At 46.0% G+C, this 23,976-nt stretch overlaps 1 protein-coding gene across 2 annotated transcripts in view; it reads right to left on the bottom strand.

Moving 5' to 3' along the window:
* Positions 1-965: 965 nt before the first annotated feature.
* Positions 966-23,976, bottom strand: part of LOC138453659 (zinc finger protein 587B-like) — a 151,758-nt gene continuing 128,747 nt past the window's right edge. Inside the window, exons 6-7 of one of the 2 annotated variants that reach the window (XM_069606699.1) lie at positions 9,572-9,637; positions 966-2,100 (exon numbers count right to left, since the gene is read on the bottom strand). In XM_069606699.1, coding sequence (XP_069462800.1) covers positions 1,472-2,100; positions 9,572-9,637 — 695 coding nt within the window. In that variant the 3' untranslated portion in view covers positions 966-1,471. The remainder of the gene's footprint in view (positions 2,101-9,571; positions 9,638-23,976) is intronic. The other variant, XM_069606700.1, reaches the window with a different exon arrangement.

Here is a 23,976-nt window from a genome sequence, read left to right as displayed (position 1 = left end):
GTCCAAAGGTCTGCATTGGGGATTTTGGTGGAATTACCACCAGCGGTAATTCCGCCGTGGTTATTCCACTGATGATTTTTGGAGGGAAAGTGGAGGATTTAACTCCAGCTCTTTGCTGGAGTTAAACCCTCCACTTTTCCTCCAAACTGGGAATTCGGAGGTATGGTAAAAATGGCAGTAATTCAGTTACTGCCAAAAAAAGTGGTGCTAACGGAATTACTGCCACTTTTTTACCACACGGACGAACTGGTAATGAGGCCCAGTATGCCAGATCTGAGCCTATGCTCGATGCACCAAAGTGAACTAGGCAGCACCTCACAGCAAAAGCCCAACCAGCTCTAAACATGTTTGCGTGCTGCTTGTGTCATCATGAAGAGGCAGATGTTGCCTAGTAGTATGGGCTGAACCGCTCCCATTGGTGGCAGAACTAAGAAGGATTTACATGTGGCTAGTCCCCTTCTGCATTGTTACAGACTACCAACATATCATGGTAGGCTGCTCACAGCAATGCCAGTGGTTATGTTTAATTCACACATTTCCATCTATAATTCTTTGGTTAATTAATGTGTGTGTAGCAAGCAAAGATACACTAGGCACCAATAGATCGCATATCACGATACACGAAGCCAATGAAGAAAAGAACAGATGCTGGCCTGATAACTGGTAGTGATGGATAATTTGTCGGGGTGAATGTCATTTTTCCAGGCACAGGAAAATATTTAATTAACATGTTTTTGCTTGTCGAGGACTTTTTCCTTTATTAACCAAAGCCAGTTGCTGGAGCATGTCACAGAAAGGGCAAAATATGGTAGATTCTGTGCAGTAGATGCTTCAACAGCCAGTGGCATTTTTTTTTTTAAATACGAGTCACTGTTGACAATGCAAGAAAAAGCTGAATAATTACTCAGACGGAAATTAAGTCACTCTCTGCTTTAAGTGGGCAATGATATGTCTTGGCTGTGCCCTTTAACTAGTCAAGGTGTATTCACCTTTATTTGAAACAGAAGAAATATGCAAATTAATGTAACTATTTATACACAAAATGTGTTCCTTCTTTCGCATCACTAGCCAGAGTACCTTTTAATTCCTTGAAGTATCTTCATATAACCAACAGTTGCTCTGTCCACATGCACTTACATGTATTAAGATGGTAATATATCAATACAATGAAAATGCTGTGATAATGCCGACAAACCTGCAAACGATTTGAAATAATTATGCACAAAACAGGGGAAGATGTGAAGGAAGAAGTTGGTATTAGGGAGTGAGAAATAGGACGTCAACCAGATATGTGTGTTTTCCCGGCTACCTTGCCAACACGTTCTGTACTGTACCAAAAGATGTACGGTCTGAGAATGTTCTCGCATTCAGTCCACCAGCATAGTTTTTTCTGGAATGTGATTAGGCTTGTCCAGTATGGCCTTTGTGTACCCCACACTGGTACATCTTCCTAGGTATGTTGCACATAACCTCAGGAAAATGCCTCTCTGGTAGGTCTCTTGCCAGCATTCATCTCGTGCATTTTCTGGTGATTTCGAAGATTGCCCTTCAGACTAAACCATTTCCCGCATTCAGTGCATTGATAAGGCCTTTCCCCCGAATGTGACCTCTGGTGCCGGATGAGGTCTCCATTCTGAATGAAGCTTTTGTGGCATTCGGTGCACTGAAAAGGCCTCTCTCCTGTGTGCGTTCTTTGGTGCCTAATGACACTTTTCTTCGCGCTGAAGCTCTTCGTGCACCGATTACAAAAATATCTCGTGCTGTTTTGCTGGCTGTCAGGTTGGTATTGAAAAAGATTTAAATACCCTGCACTTGCCACACAATCCGTATAGGTATCCGGTACCCCTATGTTGGGGTTCACATGTTGGAATGAGGTACTTGATGGATCACTGGCTCTAACTTCGCCTTGAGTCTTTAACTCTGCTCCCAGTTCCTGGTTAGTTTGTGAGAAAAGCTGATTTTTACCATTCGTTTCCGGCTTAGAGGTTTGAAGCACTTTCACGATTTTGTTTATCCCTAAAGGGCCTTTGTATTGTGGGTTTTCCTCTGTATGTTTTCTTAAATGTCCCTCATTTCGTATTCTGTCAGAGGAAGGCATGTCTGCGGGACAAAAGTAAGAATGATGTCATTAGTAAAGGACTTAAACAGTGTACATATGAATACAATGACAGTTTCCAACCAAGGCATGCATTTGTTTTCAAAAATTGAATAGCAGTGTTTGCTAATTAAAAATGTTTTGATTAGCAAACACACATTTGATTAGCAATGTTGTACTAATATGTTTAATGTCACCAGAAGTTGTTTGTACCCAAGACATAAAATCAGCAACAAACCCGCATTTGTGCATACTGCTGAAGTGAGACATTAGTCAGCTGAGTGTTTGTAAAACGTAAAGGTTAGCTGTATGAATGGACACAAATAAATAGGAATGATAAAAATCCTCTGAAAACAGGCTTTCAGTGCAAGGCTCTTTACAGCAGTGCCCCGTATCCTGTATGATCCACATAGTTGACCTATCATTTGCTCTGCAAGAAGTTCAGAGGTTTCATAAATCAAAAATGTCACAATGTTAAAGGAAAGTCATAGCCCGAGACTAAGTATGTAGTATGGTGTTGCGGCAGGCAGGGAAATTATTGTCAACTTCCGGTGGAAAAGATGGCCTTTGCCAGTCATGGATATGATTTTCAATATAGCATTAAATACCACTTTCGGGGGATGGCAGGGCTGCTAATAACTCAACCTCGAGGCAGAAGGGCCAAAGAGCACAATTCCAGTCCTGTACACCCATGAAAGAGATATTTATAACCATTAGCAGTCAGAGCCACCATCTGTGGTACTGATACCTTTGTTATGTTCTTTGGCATTTTTTTATACTTCTTTTCATTGAATTTTATTACAAGAAAGAGTAACAATAAAAACATAGGTGAGACAAAATAGCCAGAATAGTCGTTAGTAACCTACATCCTGGACAAAATTGCATCCAATTCCTAAAGAATAAACAGGGGCACAAAACGCAATCTAGAAACTTCCACGATTCAACCGTTAGCAACCCCCTTGTCCCTAAGGTTCCCACATTTCTGGAGACAACCCCAGGATTTATATGCCTGCTCCTCCATTAGCATACAGTTATCCATATTTCCTTCCAATTTGAACAGTGTGCTCCCCATAACATTGCGATATTGCGCTTTGCCAGGGCTAGTGCAGTAGACAGGAGTAGCGAGAATGATCTGAATCTCCCCAAATACCCAACAGAGACCTTTTCGAATCATTGACAAATTATTAAAAACGGCACCGCAGAAGTATTGGATTACGGGCAATGCCAAAGTACATGGTAAAAAGTGCCCTGGGAGGCTCCACAGCGTAAACAGTCCAGCGTCACGCCTGACCACCTTTATAGAGGAATTCACGTGCATAGTAAACCCTATGAAGAATTTTCTATTGGACTAGCCTAAGTCGAGCTGGGATGGCTATCTCACGCAACAAGGCCTTCTGCCAATCTTCCAGTTCCAGTGTACCCACATCTTCTTCCCATTTCTGCTTACGTTTTAAGAAGGATGAGACTGGAAGTTTAGGATAACCTGATAAGAGTGACGAGATAGCTCTCTTAGGGATCAGCTCATTGTTGATGTTGGCTTCTATCGGGGACTGTGGCGGGAGATCATATCCACCCTGGAACTGCATGACTATTGTTTGAACTGTGCATACAAGAAATAAGCTTTTCTCAAAAATAGCATTGTTCAGCAAACAAATACGTTCATCTCCTAGTGAAGCTCGGTTTACACATTTTGGGGAGATCTTTATTGCCACATGGGGGAGGGGGGCACTCATGTTACCACTCCTCGTCATCCCAGAACCCCGTCGACTTTGGCACTTTAAGAGTGGAGGAGATTAATACTCTCTCTCCATTGGCCCCTTTGAACTTGCTGTGAACAGGGAAAAGTGGGTGGAGAGACCCCTGAGGGCAAGAGAGAAATGTAGGGTGAGCTCTGCTTTCTTCGAATAGAGTAATTACCAAGCTATGCTACACAAATGTCAGTTTAGAAATGAATAGCAAATTGCTATGCAACATTGCTTATTTTATGCCTTGCCAACTATTACATATGGCAAAGTGCAAGTGTAACTTCGTACAATTAATGTCAAGAGTAAAAGGTGTATTTTATAACACACCTATGATCTACCCTACAGGTTATAACAACATGCTCTAGAGCAGTGATATTCAAACGTTTTCATGCTGACTGCCCCCCCACCCCTCTTGATTACAGATATTAAAATAGTTACAATACTTCCTTTTTGAAGAGCCTCACACCCCCCCGGGTATCCTTCGGCCCACTCCTAGGGCGGGCAGTCCCACAGTTTGAAGACCACTGCTCTAGAGAGTTTAGTCAGACCTTCACACAACTTTGATATTTAAGAGTTAGAGTCCACCGGGGCAATATCAGTTACTGTGGGCCAAGAAGCCAATAAGAGCCAGTACTGCTAGCTGGCACTGGATGCAACACTATTAGCACCCAGGCATGGTTGTGTCATTTTGCACAAAGGATTTCATGTTCCCACACAGATTGGCATGCAAACAAGAAACATATTATACAAACTTGCCAAAACAGTCGCCTCAGAGATGGCTGCTGTGGAAGTAGAGACAAAGGTTAATCAGCAAACTGTTACAGCTCTCGGATTACTTCCCTTCAGAGATTTGAAGCCAGTGGACAAGCCCACACCATTTGAATGCATTTACCAAGCATTAATGGGCACTCTACATAATGGGCAATGGTCTGGGTGGATCTTCCGGCTGAAGCCATTATCACGTTCCCCCAGCCAAGGGTGGTATGCTGGGTTCAAAGCCAGAGACCAGTTCTGGTCCTTAAAAAGCCCACCAAAGGTGTGAGTTCTCAGTGAGCCCTCCTGAGTTGAGTTCTCAGTCAGCGCTCCTGGCTCAGGTTCTCAGTGAACCCTCTTGGGTCAGGTACTCAGACAGGAAGTACTATTTATTTTCCTAGGTGGGATTGCAAGCAGGACAATAGCTCTCGGCTAGTTTCTATCCATCTCTTTCTCTTGCCTATTTTGAGGAAGTTAGGTTTTTGAACCACATCGATGCTCTTGAATTTTCTAGTGCTTGTATCCTGGCTGCACCGGAGCTTGGGCCTCCCTTGTATTACAGTCTAGCGCTCAGCACCTCTTCTAGCCTTTGGCTTTGTTAGGTTGGCCAATGATGCGTTCCTGCTTTCCACCTCTGTCCACTGTCTGCGCCCTATCAAACCCCTTGGTCCTCTTGGCTTTGCCAACGCTGTTTTTCTACTTTGGAACTCTCTGTCTATTTTCCTCTCTGACCCCCTATGTCTTCAACCTCACCCTGCCTCCAATCACCCTCTCCTTATTCTTTCATCCATCTTCCTCCTGTTTCAACGCGTCTAAACCTTCCTCCATCACTGTTCCTCCTATGTGATAGTGCCCTATTCCAACTCCATCCACACCTTGGTACTTCCTCCTTCATTCTCCATTCTTGTCTCATTTCCAAATCATTGTCTCCCTGGTATTTCTTGCTTCCTCCTCTGGCTCGCATCATATGCCTTCTCTCTGTTCACTTTTCTCCAAACTCCATCAATGCAGGCTTGTCCCTGCCCACTTTCATATCATGAAAGGATTGGGACGATGACAGTATCATCAGGGACACCCCGAGAGCAATAAATGGTGCAGAAATGGGACTGAATGGTGGCTATTTAGGTCTCCCCATCCAATGTGTGCCTAATGGTGGCCTGCTTGCTTCAGGCGGCTGCATGACTCAGTGGGTAGAAATTCCAAATGATGGAGCGTCATCTTGAAATCAGGTGCTCTGTCATGACTTCGCCAAGGATTCCCTGTGTGCATGTGAACGTTGCTTGGCTACCCTGAACCGCTGCTTCTGGTTTCCCGGTCGACCCACAGATCCCCCGTTTGCCATGCTGTGGACTAAACCAGGTGAGATTGCGATCATGTTTGATTCATGGATCAAGCTTGCTAAGAACCTCTTCCTCCAGCGTCCTGTGGTGCCTTTGCAATGCGCGAGCACGGACCACAGTTATTAATTGCTGCCCAAGTCTCTTAATTTAACCATGTCTGGGAGGAAGTATTTGGATCGGATGAAGAGGTTAGGAGTGTGTAAGAGGCCTAGGGGCTCCTTCTTATATCTCTGGCGTTGCATTGACGAGTGGGTAGCAATTCCTAGCCCTGTAGTGTCTCTCCCATCCCATTCCCTAGCCTCTTATAGGTGACTTTGTCACACCACCCATAGACAAAGGAATCATATGATCATTTTCTGGCCTGAAGTTTGTAAGATTAGCACTGGAACTCATATGATTATCTAACACTGCCAAGGTAAAGGCTCTATTTGACTCGATTACCCAATGAGTGATATCTGCCTTATTCTAGGGATTTCTATTGGGGTGATCCAGGAGACCACTAGTAGATGTTCCCCTGGACTGGTATTGGGAAGATCCCCCTGTTACCCCCACTGAGCACCTGCACCTGGGCATGCCTCATACTGTGCAAAAGTGCTACAGACACTTTAATGGAGGAGATAGCAAACTGTGATACCATGCAGGGGAGTGCATCACCTCCCCAATCCAGGATCACCAAGATCAAGGCCCCGACATTACCAAAACTGTCATTACATCATTAGGGTGAGTCCACATTTTTCAATGTATACCATCCTAACCCCAGCATCTACCCACCTTTCCGACATCTTGCTGTCCTTTTGCAACTTTCTTTCCCTCCTCCACCTCCAGCACCTCTAGCTATCTCCACACATCTCTTTGGTTCTATGAATAATTGATGCATTTTTTGCCGACCTACTCTTTCGCCAATTTATTTTAACTGATACCTCACCAACACACCTCTTAAAGGTCAAGCAAGGGACTTTACCAAAGATCTTAATATTTTGGCTTCAGGACTTGCTTTGTGGACTTTAATGAGACTGTGCTAGAGGAACAATGTGCAGAATTATCCAAGGGCTGGGTTGGTGAGATCTGGAAAAAAGGAGCTGCCCTGGGAGCTAGGACGAAAATGATGTCCTACGCTGGCAGATGGCATTGTGTTAGGAGATTCGTGGATGGAAATGCTGGTTCTTTCAAGTTTGCGGAAGATTTCGTCATAATACATGAGCTTGCTGTCATTCACCTAAATCATAACTGTGCGACTCGAATAAACACTGATTGTACGTTTTTATGGAATTTGGAGTTGCTGCCTGCCTCTTGTTTATAACCATCTTTAATTTCTGAGCACTTTGAGATGGTGGATTTTCACTGATCTTTTCCTCCCCAGTCGTATGGCAACTGATTGAAAAACAGAAGGACATTCTTTGTTAAACCTTGCTTCATGCACATGTACATGTCTGTGAAGAGGTTTGCATCTAAGTTTTTAGGATAGAATTCTTGAACCCCTTTGTGCATTCTTGAAAGTTGTGGGAGTTGGGTGAGTAAAAGGGTAACCTGCCAAGAGAGCTTTAAGTAGAGGCGATTCAATACTTACAAATTCTGGATAGGAGTAGCCCCTCTGTGGCTCGGATTATTCAGATGTTGTCTAATTACAATTGTGTAATGGATAATGCATTCTTGAGAGCCTATTGCTGTCCTAGATGGGCGCCTGGAACTGTTACACGAGGGGGGTTATCAGGAGTCATTTGTAAATATCAGCAGATAAAGAACATTAAACATAGGTGGCTATAGAAGACTGGCTTGTGTTGCCATGTGTGACTATTCATTCATCCATTCATTTTTGTCATTTGTATAGCGCTGTTCACCATGTATCACATATGGTGCTACAATGTCTGTCTTTAGATTAATGGGATATCCATAGGCCCAGTGGTGATGCAAATACTGGCATCACATGTCATCAGCACGCTAACAGGATTCTGCTTGTAGCTCCAGGAGATCTGTTCCTTTGCCGGGTGGTTACCAAAAGAATGCAGGTTAAGTCTAGGATGCAGCCAACGGTGGAGAAGCAAGTGATGTCATGGAGGTTACATTTGGCAGCACTTATTTCAGCTATTCTAGTCAGGCTTGTAAGGAAGTCTCTTGCTCGTTTCTCGGGGTACTAGATTGGTTGGTCGCAGAGTGGTGGGTGCCACCACCGCAGCGCGATGCTGGGCTCAGATTCTGTATATGGCGGATTCCTTAGACAACCCCACCATAACCCAGCTCTGTAGCATAGAACTGTCACAGGGTGTTGGCCCACGATCAGCCAGAGATGTCCAAGGATGCAGTGTGCAGTGCTGTCCTGGGATTGGGTATGTTACTAACCTTCATTCTGATTCCCTGGGAAGACAGAACAAAGGCACAAGTTTAATTATGGCTGTGGGTGTGTGTTTGCGTGCCTTTGCAGTGTTGCAGATGACACAGAGGTCTGGGGTGGAATGTTGCGTGCAGGTCGACTGCCACCAGCACTTGTACTGGACATTTGAATTGCAAGATGACAAACAAGTATTATGAAGGCTTGTCCGTGATAGAGCACAGGCTCACAGCTTTGCAGCTTTCACAGGTGAACTTAACAAAGCATACAGGTGCACCTATTTGGGAGAAGGTGGAAAGGTTCCATAAAAGCTGCGAGTGGTTTAGGCAAGCTCTACTTTACTGATAATCTTCTGTGTCTGCCGATTGTTGATCCAACTTGGCTTTGAGAAAGGAGAGAAATGTGCCGATGGGCATGGAGCAGGAGGACATTGAATGTCTCCTTTAGGAAGATGGGAAGATGCCCTGGGAATTTCCAGGAAGGATTTCTACTTTGTGCTGGTAGTAGCCTTGAGGATAAAAATAGAGCAGCACCGCCTTACAGGGAAGGGGTATGGCAGTATGGATGTTGATACTTCTCCTTCACTGTGCGAGCTGTGAGATGGATGCAATTGTATGCCTGGCCAGCCTACAATAAACCAGCATTTACTCACTGATGAGCAGTCAGGGAGATAGCCTTACCCCATGGACATGGTCTACCTTCCCCTCCCTCCCCTCTGCCGCTTTCCTTCTCTACTCCTGTAGCACTAGCTACCATGCTCCATCCACTGCTATGATAAGCTCATGCACGTGCAGGTTTAATGCTCCAGCAGAAAGCATGATGATCTATGGTGTGCTTCTATTTATACCGTGTTAGGGAGACATGCTGTACATGTGCATGAATTGGCATCACATGCCAGTCCTGCTAGCCACCTTTTGGGTGTAAGGACATTTTTGAGATATTACCCGCAATATTCTTGCATGATCGATATTTACTGCATTCATTAATTTCTGATTCCAATGCAGTGTTTTAACAACACCAGTTAATGGAATGATTGCACGGGGATTATAACCAGGAAGTCAAATAAGGGGGTATTAGAACTGAGCTTGTTTCTTTTGTTATCACCAACCTCTTCATGAATTTGAAAGAAGCCAACAATTACTAATGTATCATTCATGCATGGGCATTACACATGTTTCCATGTACTCTGTTCTTTATGCAAAGGGCATGTGTTTGTAAAGAGCAAAGAAAGCCCACACACTGTTATAGTGTGCAACTCGCCACCTTTGCCCTATCCCCGACACTGTACTCCCTAAGTGTCTCTCTCTCTCACCTGTGATTCTTCTCTCAGGACCCAGCTCCTTTGAGAAATGGCTTTCTTCTCTTTGTACAGTATTCACTAAAACAAAAGCAGATGAAAATACTGCTTTACCTGAAGAAATACAGTACATTTGGAATATATAATTATATTTATTGATCCTTAAGAAAACTATATGTGACATGCATTTGACGAAACAAGCTAATATTCAAGTAAACAAGAGAGCAGTCAATCATCGGTTCCATTGTTCATCATTTACAGTACTCTAAACACCGACAGATTTAGTCACATTATTCATTCCTGTGTGTTGGAGGGCTGAGTGCCACCACCCGCTCCTTGATGCAAGGCCTGCAGGAGATAACAAGGGAGATCTCCAGGCACTCAAGTTCATCACCAGCTACGAGAAGAGATACCAGTCGCATCAAGACACCCCCTGCTAGTAGATATGATAGCCTCTTATAACAGAGCACAAGTGTGACTTACATTTGAAGTGCCCCATCAGGTCACCAGGATACCAATAGATGCTGCCAATGTCAAAGACCAAAGGTTGAATACTTTTGGCAAGTTAAATCATTTGCCTGCTTCCGCAGGCGTTCACAAACTTCAACAATCTCAAGTATCAAGTTGGTTACTCGGAGACATTCTGTGATGCCGCCGGAGTGTTCACAGTTGCACACGCTGTTGATATCTGCCCTTTTGGCGTCCTCATACCGGAAAAGAAAACCTTGCCTACCAACTGTTTTTGACAAGAAACTCTTTGATCTGCAAAACTGCAGCTGCGGCGACCCAGCACAAAGAGCAACAATCATGGCGGCTCTACTTTAAGTAACACTGGCCCTCGCCGAAGCTTTCTGTACCTCCCGCCCCAATGCAATGCAGCTGTGGAAACTGCAGTCCCACAGAGAATCACACGGAGCACTCCCTGTGTCAACCCAGCTGTGACCACCACTTTCAGGTGCATTGACTAGCCTGCAGGGCATGAGAAGAGCTGCGAGAAGCAAAGGAGTAAAAGTAAGGAACTGGGGGTGCGATATCGTGAACAGTGATTTTTTCCAATTTTTTCCCCTGAAACGAGGAAGCTGAAGAAAGTGAGGACCCAGGGAGGCAGAAAGGGGAAGAACAGAGGGGGGAAAGGAGGAGGTGGGATAGAATGAGAGGAGTCAGGGAGGAGGGAAGAAGAATGAAGGAGAGAAGGAATAAGTTGGAGAAAGTGGAAAGAGGTTGAATAAGGGGGAAATATGTTGCCGCAGAATGAAAGGAGAGTGGGGGCCGATATAAGGAACATGGAGGAAGCAATCACGAGAAGGTAGGAGAAAAAGAGGCAGCTGAAAGGAGTGATAGTACAGTGGCCAGGAGGATTGGAAAATCTGAGATCCAGAAGTTATGGGCAGGAGGAAAGAGAAAGACCAGAGAGTAAAGTTGGCGTTGGTGAGACCAAAAAGGAGAGAGAGAGAGGCTTAGGAAGGAGATTAGTAAAAATTAGGTGGGTAGAAAGAAACCTTCGGAGAGAGCAGGAGGAGACTGGAGAAAGAGAAAGTGGCGAAGAGGAGAAGAACTAGGTGTTTTGGAACATGAAGGAGGAAAATGGTGGTGATAACAAGAGGGGAGGGGGAGGAGGAGGGAGGGAGGAGGCTAACAGAGAGCAGAACAGAAACTGGGCTGGTCAGAAACTAAGACCCTGTGGAAACTAACATGACTCTGGAGTAGAAAGGTGACTGGCCTCTAAAAGCCTGCATAATAGTGGAGAGAATAATAACCAAGCAACCACTGCAATCCTGAAAAAGATATAAAAGCATTGGACAGATGTCCCACATCCAGAAAACCCCAAGGGGTGGTGCTGTTGGTATTTGTTGCAGCTAAGGGGTGACATCCTGACATCAACTGAGGGAAACAAGCAAGCACCGTCCGGAGCCAGGAAAGAAGTGCAAGGCACTTAAACCTAAAGACTGGGCGAATTTCCGTTTCCTATCAGAGGTACTCTTGTTAATTCCAGGCTGGACTACTGCAATGTGCTCCTGGTAGGTAGCCCAAAATATCAGCGGCAGCGCCTTGCAGTAGCCCAAAACTCAGCAGTTCACTTGATATTTTTGCTAACTTGGAAAGCGTCAGTTTCTGAGTTTCGTAGAAACCTCCACTGGTTGTCGGTCCAGCAGCGGATTCAGTTCAAGCTACTGTACCTTGTCTTTAGATGCATGTGTGGCTTATCCCCACCATATTTAATGTACAGAATTAAGACCCATAACCCTACACGTTCATTACGATCTATGGATCAAGACCTTTTAGTAATTCCCCCCATCTAAAACTACCCTTTGGGGGGGACAGACGTTTTTCGGTGGCCGGCACTCGGGCCTGTAACTCACTCCCCTCGCACCTGCAAAAAATCGATCTCTGTCTGTTTTCAGGAAACAACTAAAACACACCTATTTGTGTAAACCGAATAGCTGACACACTGTTCTTTTTCTACCTCCCACAGGTAAAATCTGCGCCTAGATGCAGCTTGCTGCTCGTTTCCCTAGGGATATGCGCAGTACAAATACATTTTTTTTTTAAAGCGGTTCGACTGAGCATGATGGACCTACCCAGTAGGCTAATTTATGTTGTTTTGATGATCCAGAGAGATCCCAAAACTCCTGAGGTTTCTAACAACCCTGCAGTCGTCTGTTGGAGTTTGCAGGGGGATGTAACGAAAACCCTGGTAGTAAACAGGGGGTGTGTCAAGGATGCGTTTTGGCTCACATGTTATTTTGTTTCTATAGAGACTCTATTATTGATGGACTTCTGGTAGCTAACTCAGACCCACGAGACTTGGAAGTGATAAGGTCCTTGTCTTTTTTTTCCACAGACGACATTATGTTGTTGTCCACGTCTCCGATGGGGTTATGACAGGCGCTGGACTGCTTTGAAAGCAAGTGTGGTGAACTAGGGCTGGAGATCAACACTAGTAAGACCAAGTCGATGGTCTTCAGCCCAAGGAACCCTGGAGGCAGAGGTCTGAACGCCACAGGAGGTACTGTATTGGAACAGGCACAGTGGTATGACTACTTGGGCACTCACATTTCACCAGGGGGTGGGTGACATGTGCAGCTCTTGAAGGCCAATACCAAACTAGCAGGGTTCTAAAAAAAATATTATTTTAGATATGGTGGTGGAGCAGTTAAGCCAGCCATTGTAGTGTACCATGCTCAAGCAAAGGCTCCTTCCATCTTCAGGTATGAGGCTATTTAAACTCTACTCCACTAACAGTGTTTGAGAATACATTTCACAAGAATAATTTACTTGTTCCACAAAGAACGCCAACTGCAGCAGTAAGGATGGAGTGTGATCTGGTCCCCGTTGGTGACAAAGTGGAAATTAGAACAGCTTGTTTTTTGCTCAGAGTATGGGACTCTCTGGGCCTAGCTTAGTACCGAGATGCTCCTTCCCATATGTTGTCCCTGAGGGGATCTTGCAAAGTCCCTTAGTTGCTCCAAGTGAAGAAATGGGTGGCTGTGCTCGGCTTAAGTACACTATGGGATAACCAACCAAAGCATTAGTTAAACTGGCTCACCTAGGGTACAAGCGAAATCAAGTCAGTTTAATTTGCTTATAATTTGCTAGTGGACCCGAATATTTGAGCCACAAAACATTGCTGGGTTATGAAGACTATTTGGATGTTATAGTTCCACCCTATAACTGAGCACGGATTATCAGGTTTTGCTTGGGCACTCTGCCGCCGAGGTCTGGTACTGTCAGCTGGGAAAAGAACCAGAGTAAGAATTGGCCAATTTGTAATGCAGAGAACAAAAATGTGATGCACTTTTTGCTTTTTTGCCCAGGCTTGAAACATCTTAGCCTAGTAAGTACTTAATTCCGCTGTTCACTGCCCTTTATGATTTGAATCTGTTTTTTCTTTTAATGAATTTGGTATTGGGGTTATATTTATGTGTTTTATGTATGTTGTATTAGTACCGGGTGGCTCACCCTGAATGAAGGTTTTATCATCATCATTAGGTTTCTATTTTTAATAAACACCCTTCAACCATACAACTTGGATTTGAGCCATTTGTGCTCCATTAGCCTGTGATCAATCTAAAAGTATTACATTCACCAAACTAAAACAGACTCATTTAGCATGTGACTTGAACCAGCAGGAATTGTACCAAGACAAAAAAATAGACTAAGTAACACAGTTGCTAATGCATTCACAGCAGATGTGCTAGTATTGGCATACATATATATTGCTGATCCTCCATGGTACACATCACCAGAACTGGAGAGGGCTGCTGTGAGATGCAAATAATTTACAAAATAAGTCAGTAAAGCCCACCACTATGGGCAATACAGGTAGTTAAATACCCAGAAGCCTGGCCCTAGCCAAAGGCAAGGGAGCATAAGGTGGGCCAATGGCACTGTCAAAGAGAGTGGGATCAACAGAAGAGGCCAAACTATTAATTGAGATACACACGTCAGGTTTATTACATACAATGGAGGGGTGGGAGTAAGCCTATGAGGAAGAGTTCCGCAAAATAGGGTTGTTTAGCAAAATAACAGTGCAAAACGTTCAAGGGAAACACGAGCGAGAGAGATGTTCCAGCTCTAGTCCAAGATAAGACTACGGGCCAAAGTCTGATTTGACAAGTCTGCAAAAGCTTGTGCAAACAATGCAGGGTGCTACAAACATTAATACAAACAAAGTCACCAATAATTCCTAGAAAGGCTCAGGGTCCAGGATCCTTCTGTGATGGCTGTGGTGGAATGTAGGTCTCAAGATGCTAGTTGATTTCTTCCCAGTCTGTCTCTGGTGGCATTTGAGGCTACAGTTATTGTCAAGGGAAGTGAGATGCCAGTGTGGCCTCCTGGCTTGAATTCTCAGGAAGCAAGTATTATTTATTTTCCTTGGTGAGGATGCCAGTCCCACCAGAGTCTAGACTATGGCTCTTGACTAGCCTTTTATCTTTTCTCTCAGACTCCCTCTCTTGTCCTCTGTTGGGAGTATATTTTTTCCTTGGCCCCAGAATCTCTTGACCCAAGTCAACAAAGCTCTTTGCTTCTCTAATGCTTGTACTCTGGCCTCACTAGTCTTGCCACTTGCCTCTCAGCAACCCCTTTATGCTGTGTCCCGGTTGGCTTGCCCAATGATGCATTTCTACTGTGGATCTTTCTGTCCACTTCCTCTCTTGGCCCTTTTCTATCTCAAACATCTCCCGGCCTCCGATGTTGTTCTCCTTCCTCTCTGTACTGCTCTCCACACTCTAGCCTAACTAAGTTTCTCCTTTCTCCGCCTCTTTGATCTTACCCCCCCTACAACTCGGTCCTTTTCCTCTGGATCTCTTTTCTCCTACTGGCTGGCTCTCCATACACCTCTTCTCTATCAACTGCATTCAAAACTCCCTCACTTTGGGCGTGTCCTTTTATCTGTAGGCTTATGATAGGATTGGGGCAAGGAGGGTCTTATCAGTGTGACAGGGAGGGAGCCCAACCAAAACACATGGTGCCCGTGCGAAGGCAGGCTGCATCAACCCCCCACCTTACCTGTGGTAATGACACCATCCCCACCACAGCGGAGCACCAGCATGGAGGAGCAGCCGCGAAGAGCAGTGGGACAGGGAGGCGTGAGCCACGATGCAGAGGATTGCTGGCATCCCATCCCATGGGATGTCGTGAGCGGCACAACACCGGCCACAGAGGAGGGTGATGACACAGAGGCACCACAAATCGATTGTTACTTGTAGACCAGAAAAGCCTTCAGCCACTATGCCACCAGGGAAGGCACTTAATCCTCGAAGGCCTCCCTGTAACCCCACTAGCCACCAGTGATATTTTGGCAAAACAGCCTGCAAGAAGGTCTGGACCTCAGCAAGGTCCATATTGGAAATGCAGTGAGGGGCCCGACTCTCTAGCCCCTATGAAGCCACCTGAAACCCCTCCCTGATCCCCCTTCTTAACGAAGGTAAGCTATTGGATAAGGTAAGAGGTCAATCCTGGTTGGGGCACATAAATAAGTCTGAGTGAGTGGGTTAGTTGGGTGAGAAGAGGAGTTGGTGGAGGATGCCTGAGGGACCAGAGGAGGAGAGATTGACCGAAGTGTGGAAGCTACTGGAGAGTGAAGGTGGTAGTCATTGTGGGGGTAGTAAAGTGGTCATGGGACTAGGAGGTGGTAGCGAATGGAAGTAAGCCTTAGGGAGTGGTAGTTGCAGTAGACCGGGGGTAGTGGTGGTGAGAGATTGTAGTTGTAATAGAGCCGTAGTAATAGTGACAGAGTGGGATAATAGGATTAGTGGTGGGAGTAGCGGTAAGAAAGGAGAGGTGGTAGTAGTGGTACCGGAGGACGATGGGAGGCATCATAGGAGGGAGGAAAGTATAACAGCAGAGGTATCAATGGAATCGTAGTTGGAGGTCAAATTGATAAGAGCAGGCGTAAGAAGGGAAGTAAGACCAAAGGGTGGAGGTGGAAAGACGGAGTGAGAGATCGGAGGGACAGTAGTACGGCAGGAAGAGAATATTCACAAACCCAGTGTAGGTAAGGGTCAGTTACGAATGTGTCTGGAGGGAGAGAGAGTGACACAGAGCGAAAGAAGACACCATCATAACTCCCTAGGATACTAAGTGGGCACGATCAGGCAAAGTTTAGAAAATCCCTGAGAGAGTTAGGCAGTCAACGTCTTCGGGAAACATCAACAGAGTAAGAAATCTGACAGACAAATAGGTGTCGCCATTGGTGAGAAACGAACATCCCCATTAAGGAAGCCAGGGCTAGGGAGGGGGTAAACCGGCAGGAAGTATAGAGAGAGGGACTGCCCTAACGACATGTTCCCGTCTGAAAGATATCCTATCAGACCCACAGCCAATCTGTTTGTATTCCAAAATAAACACCCTTGGGACTAGCTAACAGAGTCAGTGTGGTTATTTGTGGCAGGCCACCCCGTCACACCAAGGACACCCAAGTCCTGTCGGTAGTGGTAGAACTGGATTGGATGATGTGCAATGGGCCCTTTCCCTATCCATGTGCACCATGCCTAATGGTGTTCATACTATTTTTCAAAGACAAACGGCTTAACAGTCAGAAACAACAAACAGGGGAGCTGGCATCTTGGAATCTGGTGACCCAATAATGATGCCTGCCTGATTCCTCCATGTTTGTTTTGGGTTCTTGTGAGTTTGCCTCGGCTTCCCCGCACTGTTGCCTCTGGTTTGTCCATCTACATGCGGCTCACCCACTGAGTTAGGATGTGAAGAATACCTGATGAGACTGCAATTGCTCTGACTGACAGGCTATGCTTGCTTAAAACCTTTCCCGCTAGAGTCATGTGTTTAGCTCACGGACCACGATAGTTCCATGTCGCTTATTTTGTTCAGAGTTTGAATCTACTACAGACTATGGCTATGTGGATGAAGGTTAACTGGGTAAGGAGTTTGGAGATGGTGAGAGGCCAGGGGGGCTCTGCCTCCTGTGACTTTTGTCACAATACGTAAACATACTGATAGTTGCTGCTGGCTTTACTGTTTTTACCCCAGAGCTCTGAGAAGTGTTTAATTTCCAAATAAACAAGTCCCAGGGCCCAAAACTGTTCTATCACAAATGTGCCATGTTGGGGTGGTAGCTCATTATCAACTGCCGCGCACACCCACTGCTGCATTCCACTGGATTAACAAATGTGGGATTGTTACTGCAACTCTCACCGGCTCACCATGGGTTGTGATGTCCATCACCCACGTCAAACGTGCGATTTACAAATACCAATCGAAACAAAATATCATAATACTTGAAATGAGACACCAAATTCTCATTATCACTTTCCTCTATTTCTCTAGGTGGCAAGTGGAGAATTTTAACAGTTTATTCACAGAAAAGGGAGCCAAAGAGTTTACTTCACATAGTAAACTGGTAGACAAATGCAGACAAAATCATTATTGAGCCGATTAACTTGTGTGGCAAACGTCTCTGCAAGATCGTCTCTATGTCAATACTTAACAGAGGCACTCCTCTGTGGCAGGGGCTTTTTCCTGGCCTTGCCCCTCTGGCGGTGCTGTTGGCTAGGTACTGTCCTGTTGTAGCCTTCTCTGTGCTGGTTGCCCGTCTACCACACTAACTGAGCTGGAGACTGTGTGGAATCGAGTTGTTATGTATTAGTTTATGTTAAAGTTTGAGTGAGTTGGTGGCCTGGCACCTCTACATAAAGGTGCACCAAATGATGGCTGTATACCAGAAGGAAAAGGGACCGTGTCCACCATAAAAAGGCTGCGGCCCTGCATGTGCCCACGGTGTACCCATGCCCGTTTAAGTGCAGCAAGGCCAGCATCATACTGAAACTGACACGTAAACCTTTGTGTTCCTCCACCCCCACTAAATGAAGTTAACTGCCCCTGTTGTAGCTGCCTGGCTGCCGCCTAAACCACAAGCATGAGCCAGTCATCCATCCTGCTCTGGTTGTTCTGTCAGTTATTACCGTTATATAGTGAAAGCAGTGACATGCTGTCTAACTAGATAGACGTAAAGTGTGCTGGCATCACCAGCATGAGAGGCCAGCGCTGTCACCTTCTGGCTCATTTTTGCTCCTGAAACTGCATAACTGGCAAGGCACTGGCAAGAGTGACTCACACTGCTTGCTGTGTTACTAAGTGACAGTTCCAAAATTAAAGTTTCCAAAGCACCACATCATATTTGAACCTTTGAACCGAGTCTGAAGCAATAAGTGCCGCTGCTGAGAAATAGGTTACAGGCTTAGTCCTGGAAAAGACCCCCATAAATTGGGCACTGGCTCCGAGGCCAGGTGTAAGTCTGTTACCGTCATATCATGAAATGAGGATCAAAGAACAAAAAAAGCACAGAAATATGTTTGTAAAGCACTTGCTAGATGGTGAGGAAGAGCCCCTTTTCTATTTTGATCTGGGTCCGCGTGTCTGGAAAGCACACAAGGGCCAAATGGAGATGACGGCTCAGAGCGGAAATTGTTAAGGTATCAACATAGGGCTCAAAATCAGTTTGTGTTCCCTTATTTCCTTCATTATTTTATCACAATGGTTATTAAGAACTAGCTGAAAATCTATTTGTGGGAGAACTAAACAAGGCATTGCTAAAAAAAAAGTGATCAGGATTTGGGGAGGAAAAGGATGGGCTCCCTCCTACTTCTGTTTGGACTGCAGTGTCGAGTCTGTCCCTCTCCTTCTTGGCTCAGCATTGTCATCATGTGTAGATTAAATAGTCTGTCAGTCTCGAATTTTAATGTGCTGCCAAGCACTTAAATCCTTGTTCGTCTGAAGGGGGATTTAGGCATTAGACTAGTCAACAACAGTTGGGCCCCAGAGTAGTTTCTGGTTTTCCTTCCAGGAAAGTCTTTAGGATGTCTTTTACTGTTAGGGATTGTCTAGCGTTCCCATCCATTAATCTCTTCTTACCATTTGTCTCTAACACTTTCTTCGACACCTGCTTTACTATCTTGGGAGAATACTTCTGGACTAGTTCTGCCCCAACACACTACATAATTCCTTCCTCCTGGCAGTCACTCACCTCTCCTCAAGGTCCTACTCTCCTTCCATTGTACCTGCTCCTCATCTCCCATCTTTCTCTCTCTTCCCATTTCTACCTCTCGTGATCGCTCCTTGTTGTCTCGGTTTACATTCTCCATTCATGCTCCTCCTTATCCTCTCCATCTTTCCCTTTTGATCTTATTCCTCTACTCTCCCTCCCTCGTTGGCAAAAATGCATCCTCTCCCTCCAGTCATCCTCGCTCTCTTCTTGCCTCAAGTTCAGAACTCCCTCACTCCTCGTCCAAACTGAGCCCTTTCAAACGCCTCTCATCGCCATATATATATATATTTTTTTTAACCTTTATTATAGGCAGAGGCATACAACACATACAGTCATGAACATTTCACAAGGATTTCAGGAATGCAGTTCTCAGTACATAGTAGCAGTTATTACATATAAACGTTCCTAGGTATATTGGGCATAACACAGCGTTACCGAACATCATGGCAATACACATTACTCATGTGGTTGTTCAGGCGAGTGCGGTTCTGAGTCGCTGTCAGATAGCCTAATGAGGTAGGCATTTTTGGGAGCGTGTGGGGAGGGAGTTGATGTATTCCTCTTCGCAAGTCTGTGACCAGGTAAGTGCTTTCAGCCACATGTCAAAGGTGGGAGGAGAGGAGCGTTTCCAACATTGTAACACACATTTTTTAGCCACCATACAGCTGACATTTACAAATGTAGACTTTTTTTAGTACTATCACTTCTCCATATCCCAAACAACACCCTAAACGGGTCAGGTTCAACCGTGGCATCCATGATGTCAGAGAGAGCCCGCAGGATCTCATCCCAGATGCTGCTAAGTTCGGGGCAGGTCCAGAACATATGAATCTGGTCAGCACCTTCAATATGGCACCATGCGAAAGCCTGTGTGCGGTTTCGAGTAAATTGTGCAATTTTGTGTGGGGTATAATATAGCCTATTCAATAACTTATATTGCATACAGCGGAATCTGAAGTTAAGGGAGACTCTGCGCGTATGAAAGCATATTCTCTTCCACGTGTCGTCTGAGATCTCGGTACAGAGTTCATCAGCCCATTCATCCCGTGCGGTATGGGGTTGGTCAGGAGATTTAGCTAATAGCATTTTGTACAGAGCAGAAACCACACCCCGGGCATCACCCGAGTTGGCCATATAGCCTATTTCCGGCGTGTTCGGGTAGGATGGCCACATGAACCGGATCGTTGCCCGAAGTCTATAGTACTGCAGCATTTCCAGTACTGACGCAGAGTGACCAGCGCGACATGTTTGTAAAGTGATAAACTTCCCATCGGGGAACAGATCGGTCAATGCCTGATAGCCCAGTGCCAGCCAGTGCTGGGGCAGAAGTTTATCGGGTGTAGGCTCAAGCCCGGGGAATCCCCAAACAGGGAGCCACTTGTAGTAGGGACGTGTGTCAGAGGACAGGGATAGTAGCCAAGACCACGCCCGCAACGGGGTTGGAGGGAATGTCTATCTCGTAGTTGCGGTGAAGGATCAGTGACATGATGTTTACATCAGCTGCCGCAAGCTTTTCTAACTTGACGTGGGGTGGAACTGATAGCCTCGGGTACCAGTATGTGGCATATTGTGCCTGTGCCGCTATCCAGTATAATACCAGGTTGGGGGCAGTGAAGCCGCCTCTCTCATAGGTCAAGGTCATATAGATCCACTTTTTGCAAACCGCATGCCATAGGAATTGTGCACAAGATTTATGTATCCCGTCAAAGTATTGTTTCCCAGGCCAGACCGGTACATTTGCAAAAATATAAAGCAATTTAGGGACCATGATCATTTTGACCAGTGAGCATTTTCCAGCTAGCGAAAGGGGAAGAGAGCGCCATCTTAATAGTTTGGTGTTAGTGTAATGTGCCGCCACCGTATAGTTCTCAGCTAGCACGGTCGATTTAGCTAAGGAGACTTGGATCCCCAAGCATTTAAACCCTCCAGGTGACCAGCGCAAAGGGTATTCGCACTCAGGTTGTTGGGTTATGTTTGTGAGCGGGAATATCTCAGACTTGGAATAGTTTATCGTGAAGCCAGAGAAGGTGCCTATTTGCATTATGTCACGCAGAATGGGGTCCAGATGAGTGGCTGGGTTCCTAACATACAGCAGTATATCGTCTGCATAGAGCGAAATTATCTCTGGTGTATCCTTCAGTCGTATTCCCCTGTGAGCATGACTCCCTCGGACATAGTCCGCCATAGGTTCAATGACCAGCGTGAAAAGAATAGGAGAAAATGGGCATCCCTGTCGGATACCCCTGAGGAGTGCGAATGGTGCAGACGTTAGGGAGTTAACCAGTACCCTAGCTGTGCGACATGTATACAGTAATTTAATGTATCTAATCATATTTGGGCGCATACCCAATTTCCCCAGGACCTCCCACATGTACTGCCGCAAGACCATGTCAAAGGCCTTCTGGGCATCTAGCATGACTGCCACGGCCTCCGTATTTTGATCTATCCTGGCCATGACATTGAAAAGGCGCCTGATGTTAAGTGCAGTCGACCGTCCAGGCACAAACCTGCCTTGGTCTTCATGCACCAAGTGCGACATGATTGGGAGGAACCTTTTTTCTATAACCTTTGCAAATATCTTCTTGTCTAGGTTCATCAATGACAGGGGTCTGAAGGATCCACATTCATCGCCAGGGTTTCCCAGGCTTTAGAAGAACGGTGATAAGTGCTTCCCACAGTGAGGAGGGAAGGGTGGATTCACGGAGCGATTCAGTCCAGACCTCAAGCGCCATATGTTCATGGTAGAATTCAGAGGTGAGGCCATCAGGCCCGGGGACCTTGCCCTTATGCAGGTCCGAGAGAGCCTTAACTATTTCATATAGCGTGATAGGGCCGTCTTGTTGTTCTTTGGTTGCATGGGATATGTACGTCATGGGGACCTGGTCAAGAAACTCACTCATGCGTTCTACACTATGTTCCAGGTGTGGGGTGTACAGTGTAAAATTGTGTGACTACCTCAAATATCTGGTGGTAACGTCCATTTCAGGATGCCATGTGCATCCTTGACAATCTCCATCTGTGAGTGGCCCCCCTCAGAGCGGACTAACCAAGCTAATGTTCTCCCGGGCCTTTCACCCTCCCCGTATTTCTTAGCAGCGCGTGGACGGGAGAAGTATCGTACTTTCCTCAAAGCATGCGACTCAAAAACCCCCAATTCCTCCCTAACCTGTGCCAATTTAGAAGGGGTAGCTCCCACTGCACGCTCCAACTCCTTAAGCTTGGTCTCGGAGCAGCCTCCTTAGATATGGACATGCCCCTAATATACACTTTAAAGGTTTCCCAGCGCACGCCCATTGTCGTGTCATGCTGCGTATTACATGTAAAGAAGGTCTCTATGTCTGAAAGGATCTCGGCCCTGAAGACCACATGAAGGAGGGCTTCGGACTTGAAGCACCAAGCGGCGTGGTTGGGCGGGGACGATCCCAACACAATAGATAGTGTTATTGGGGCATGGTCTGAGAGTGTACGAGTGAGTATCTGAGCACCTTCCACTTTGCTTAGCAATTCAGCCGACATGAGAAACAGATCAATCCGGGAAGAGCTATCATGCACCGATGAGCAGAATGTGTATTCCCGCGCCAGGGGGTTAAGAATTCGGTAGACGTCTCTTGTGCCGAGCGATACCATGTGTGTAAGCAATCTCCGGCCCGCACGCGACAATGACCTAGGTGCAACTCCAATCCTGGCCAAGTTGGTGTCTAGAATCAAGTTTATATCGCCCCCCCGCAGATAATCTGCACTCCAACATCCCGCATGAGGATGGCAACAATAGTGTCAAAAAATTCAGGTGAATCAACATTAGGAGCATACGTGTTCACAATCAGGTATTCACCATTCGCTAGTGTGCAGTGTAGAATGACCTATCTGCCCTCCGGATCTATATAGCACTTCCTTAGTGTAAATCTGACCGTCTTATGAATTAACGTTAAGACCCCTCTAGCCTGTGTAGAATAGGTTGTAAAGAACCTATTCGACCCCCAGGATGGAGCCAGGGAGGTTGCAAGCCGGCCGCGGGCGTGGGTCTCTTGCAGCATAAGTATCTTTACGCCATATCTCTGGGCATACGCAAAAATCTTACGAGCCTTCGTGAAGTTGCCTATCCCACGGAAATTCCACGACATCAATCGTAGTGCCATGTTAGTTTCTCAAGGGACATCCCAGCTGTATAGCCTCTGTGCATCCAACACTGCATTAGTTATATCACCAGTTTGTTTACCAGATCCATGCTGTGCCCCAACACCTCTGCCATTGTTAACGTAACTCCCCCAACCACATCCACCCACCTCCCTCACCGCCCACCCCACCCCAACAGAGCAGTGCGATTCCCTCCCCCTCTGGTCCAAACATCGGCAGGCCGCCCCCAACTTTGCCTACCTATGGTACGTGGCCAACGGGGCCACGCGCGCAACAAAACCGCAGACATAACCATTGCAGCTAAAGTGGGGTGTGCTGCTGCCGTGCGACCAGCATGAAGGATTCGTGGCAGGAGGCCACACAATGTTGCATACGCTGGGTAACAACACTTCAAGGTATTCTATAGACTCATGAGAAGAAGGATGGTACTGCTAACATTCTGAGCCATTAAACAGGACCTGCACCAACTCGGTCAATACTAACATCGCACTTTGCAATAAAATGGTAAAATAGCAGTATGAGGTGCCAACAACACAAGGGCAGAGGTACTGTGGAATCATGCCAACCAGTGCGTAGCAGTGCGAGCCAAGCCCGTCAAGGGGCACGACGTGTGTCCCACATTGGCTGGACAGTGCATGTCACAGTTCCAAACCGCACTGTGATGCCGGATCATAGGGTCAGAAGCAGGGCACACCAGAGGGGGCGGCCCACAAATCAGTCGTTATCCATCAGGTCTATAGCAGGGTTATTCAGTGGGACTTGTGCTTTGATAAAATTC

This window comes from Ambystoma mexicanum, chromosome 4p, assembly GCF_040938575.1.
Source record: "Ambystoma mexicanum isolate Mex_15411 chromosome 4p, UKY_AmexF1_1, whole genome shotgun sequence".
In the NCBI taxonomy this organism is placed as follows: domain Eukaryota; kingdom Metazoa; phylum Chordata; class Amphibia; order Caudata; family Ambystomatidae; genus Ambystoma; species Ambystoma mexicanum.
Note: the sequence above shows the minus strand (reverse complement) of the source record. Positions and strands in the feature narration are given on the sequence as shown.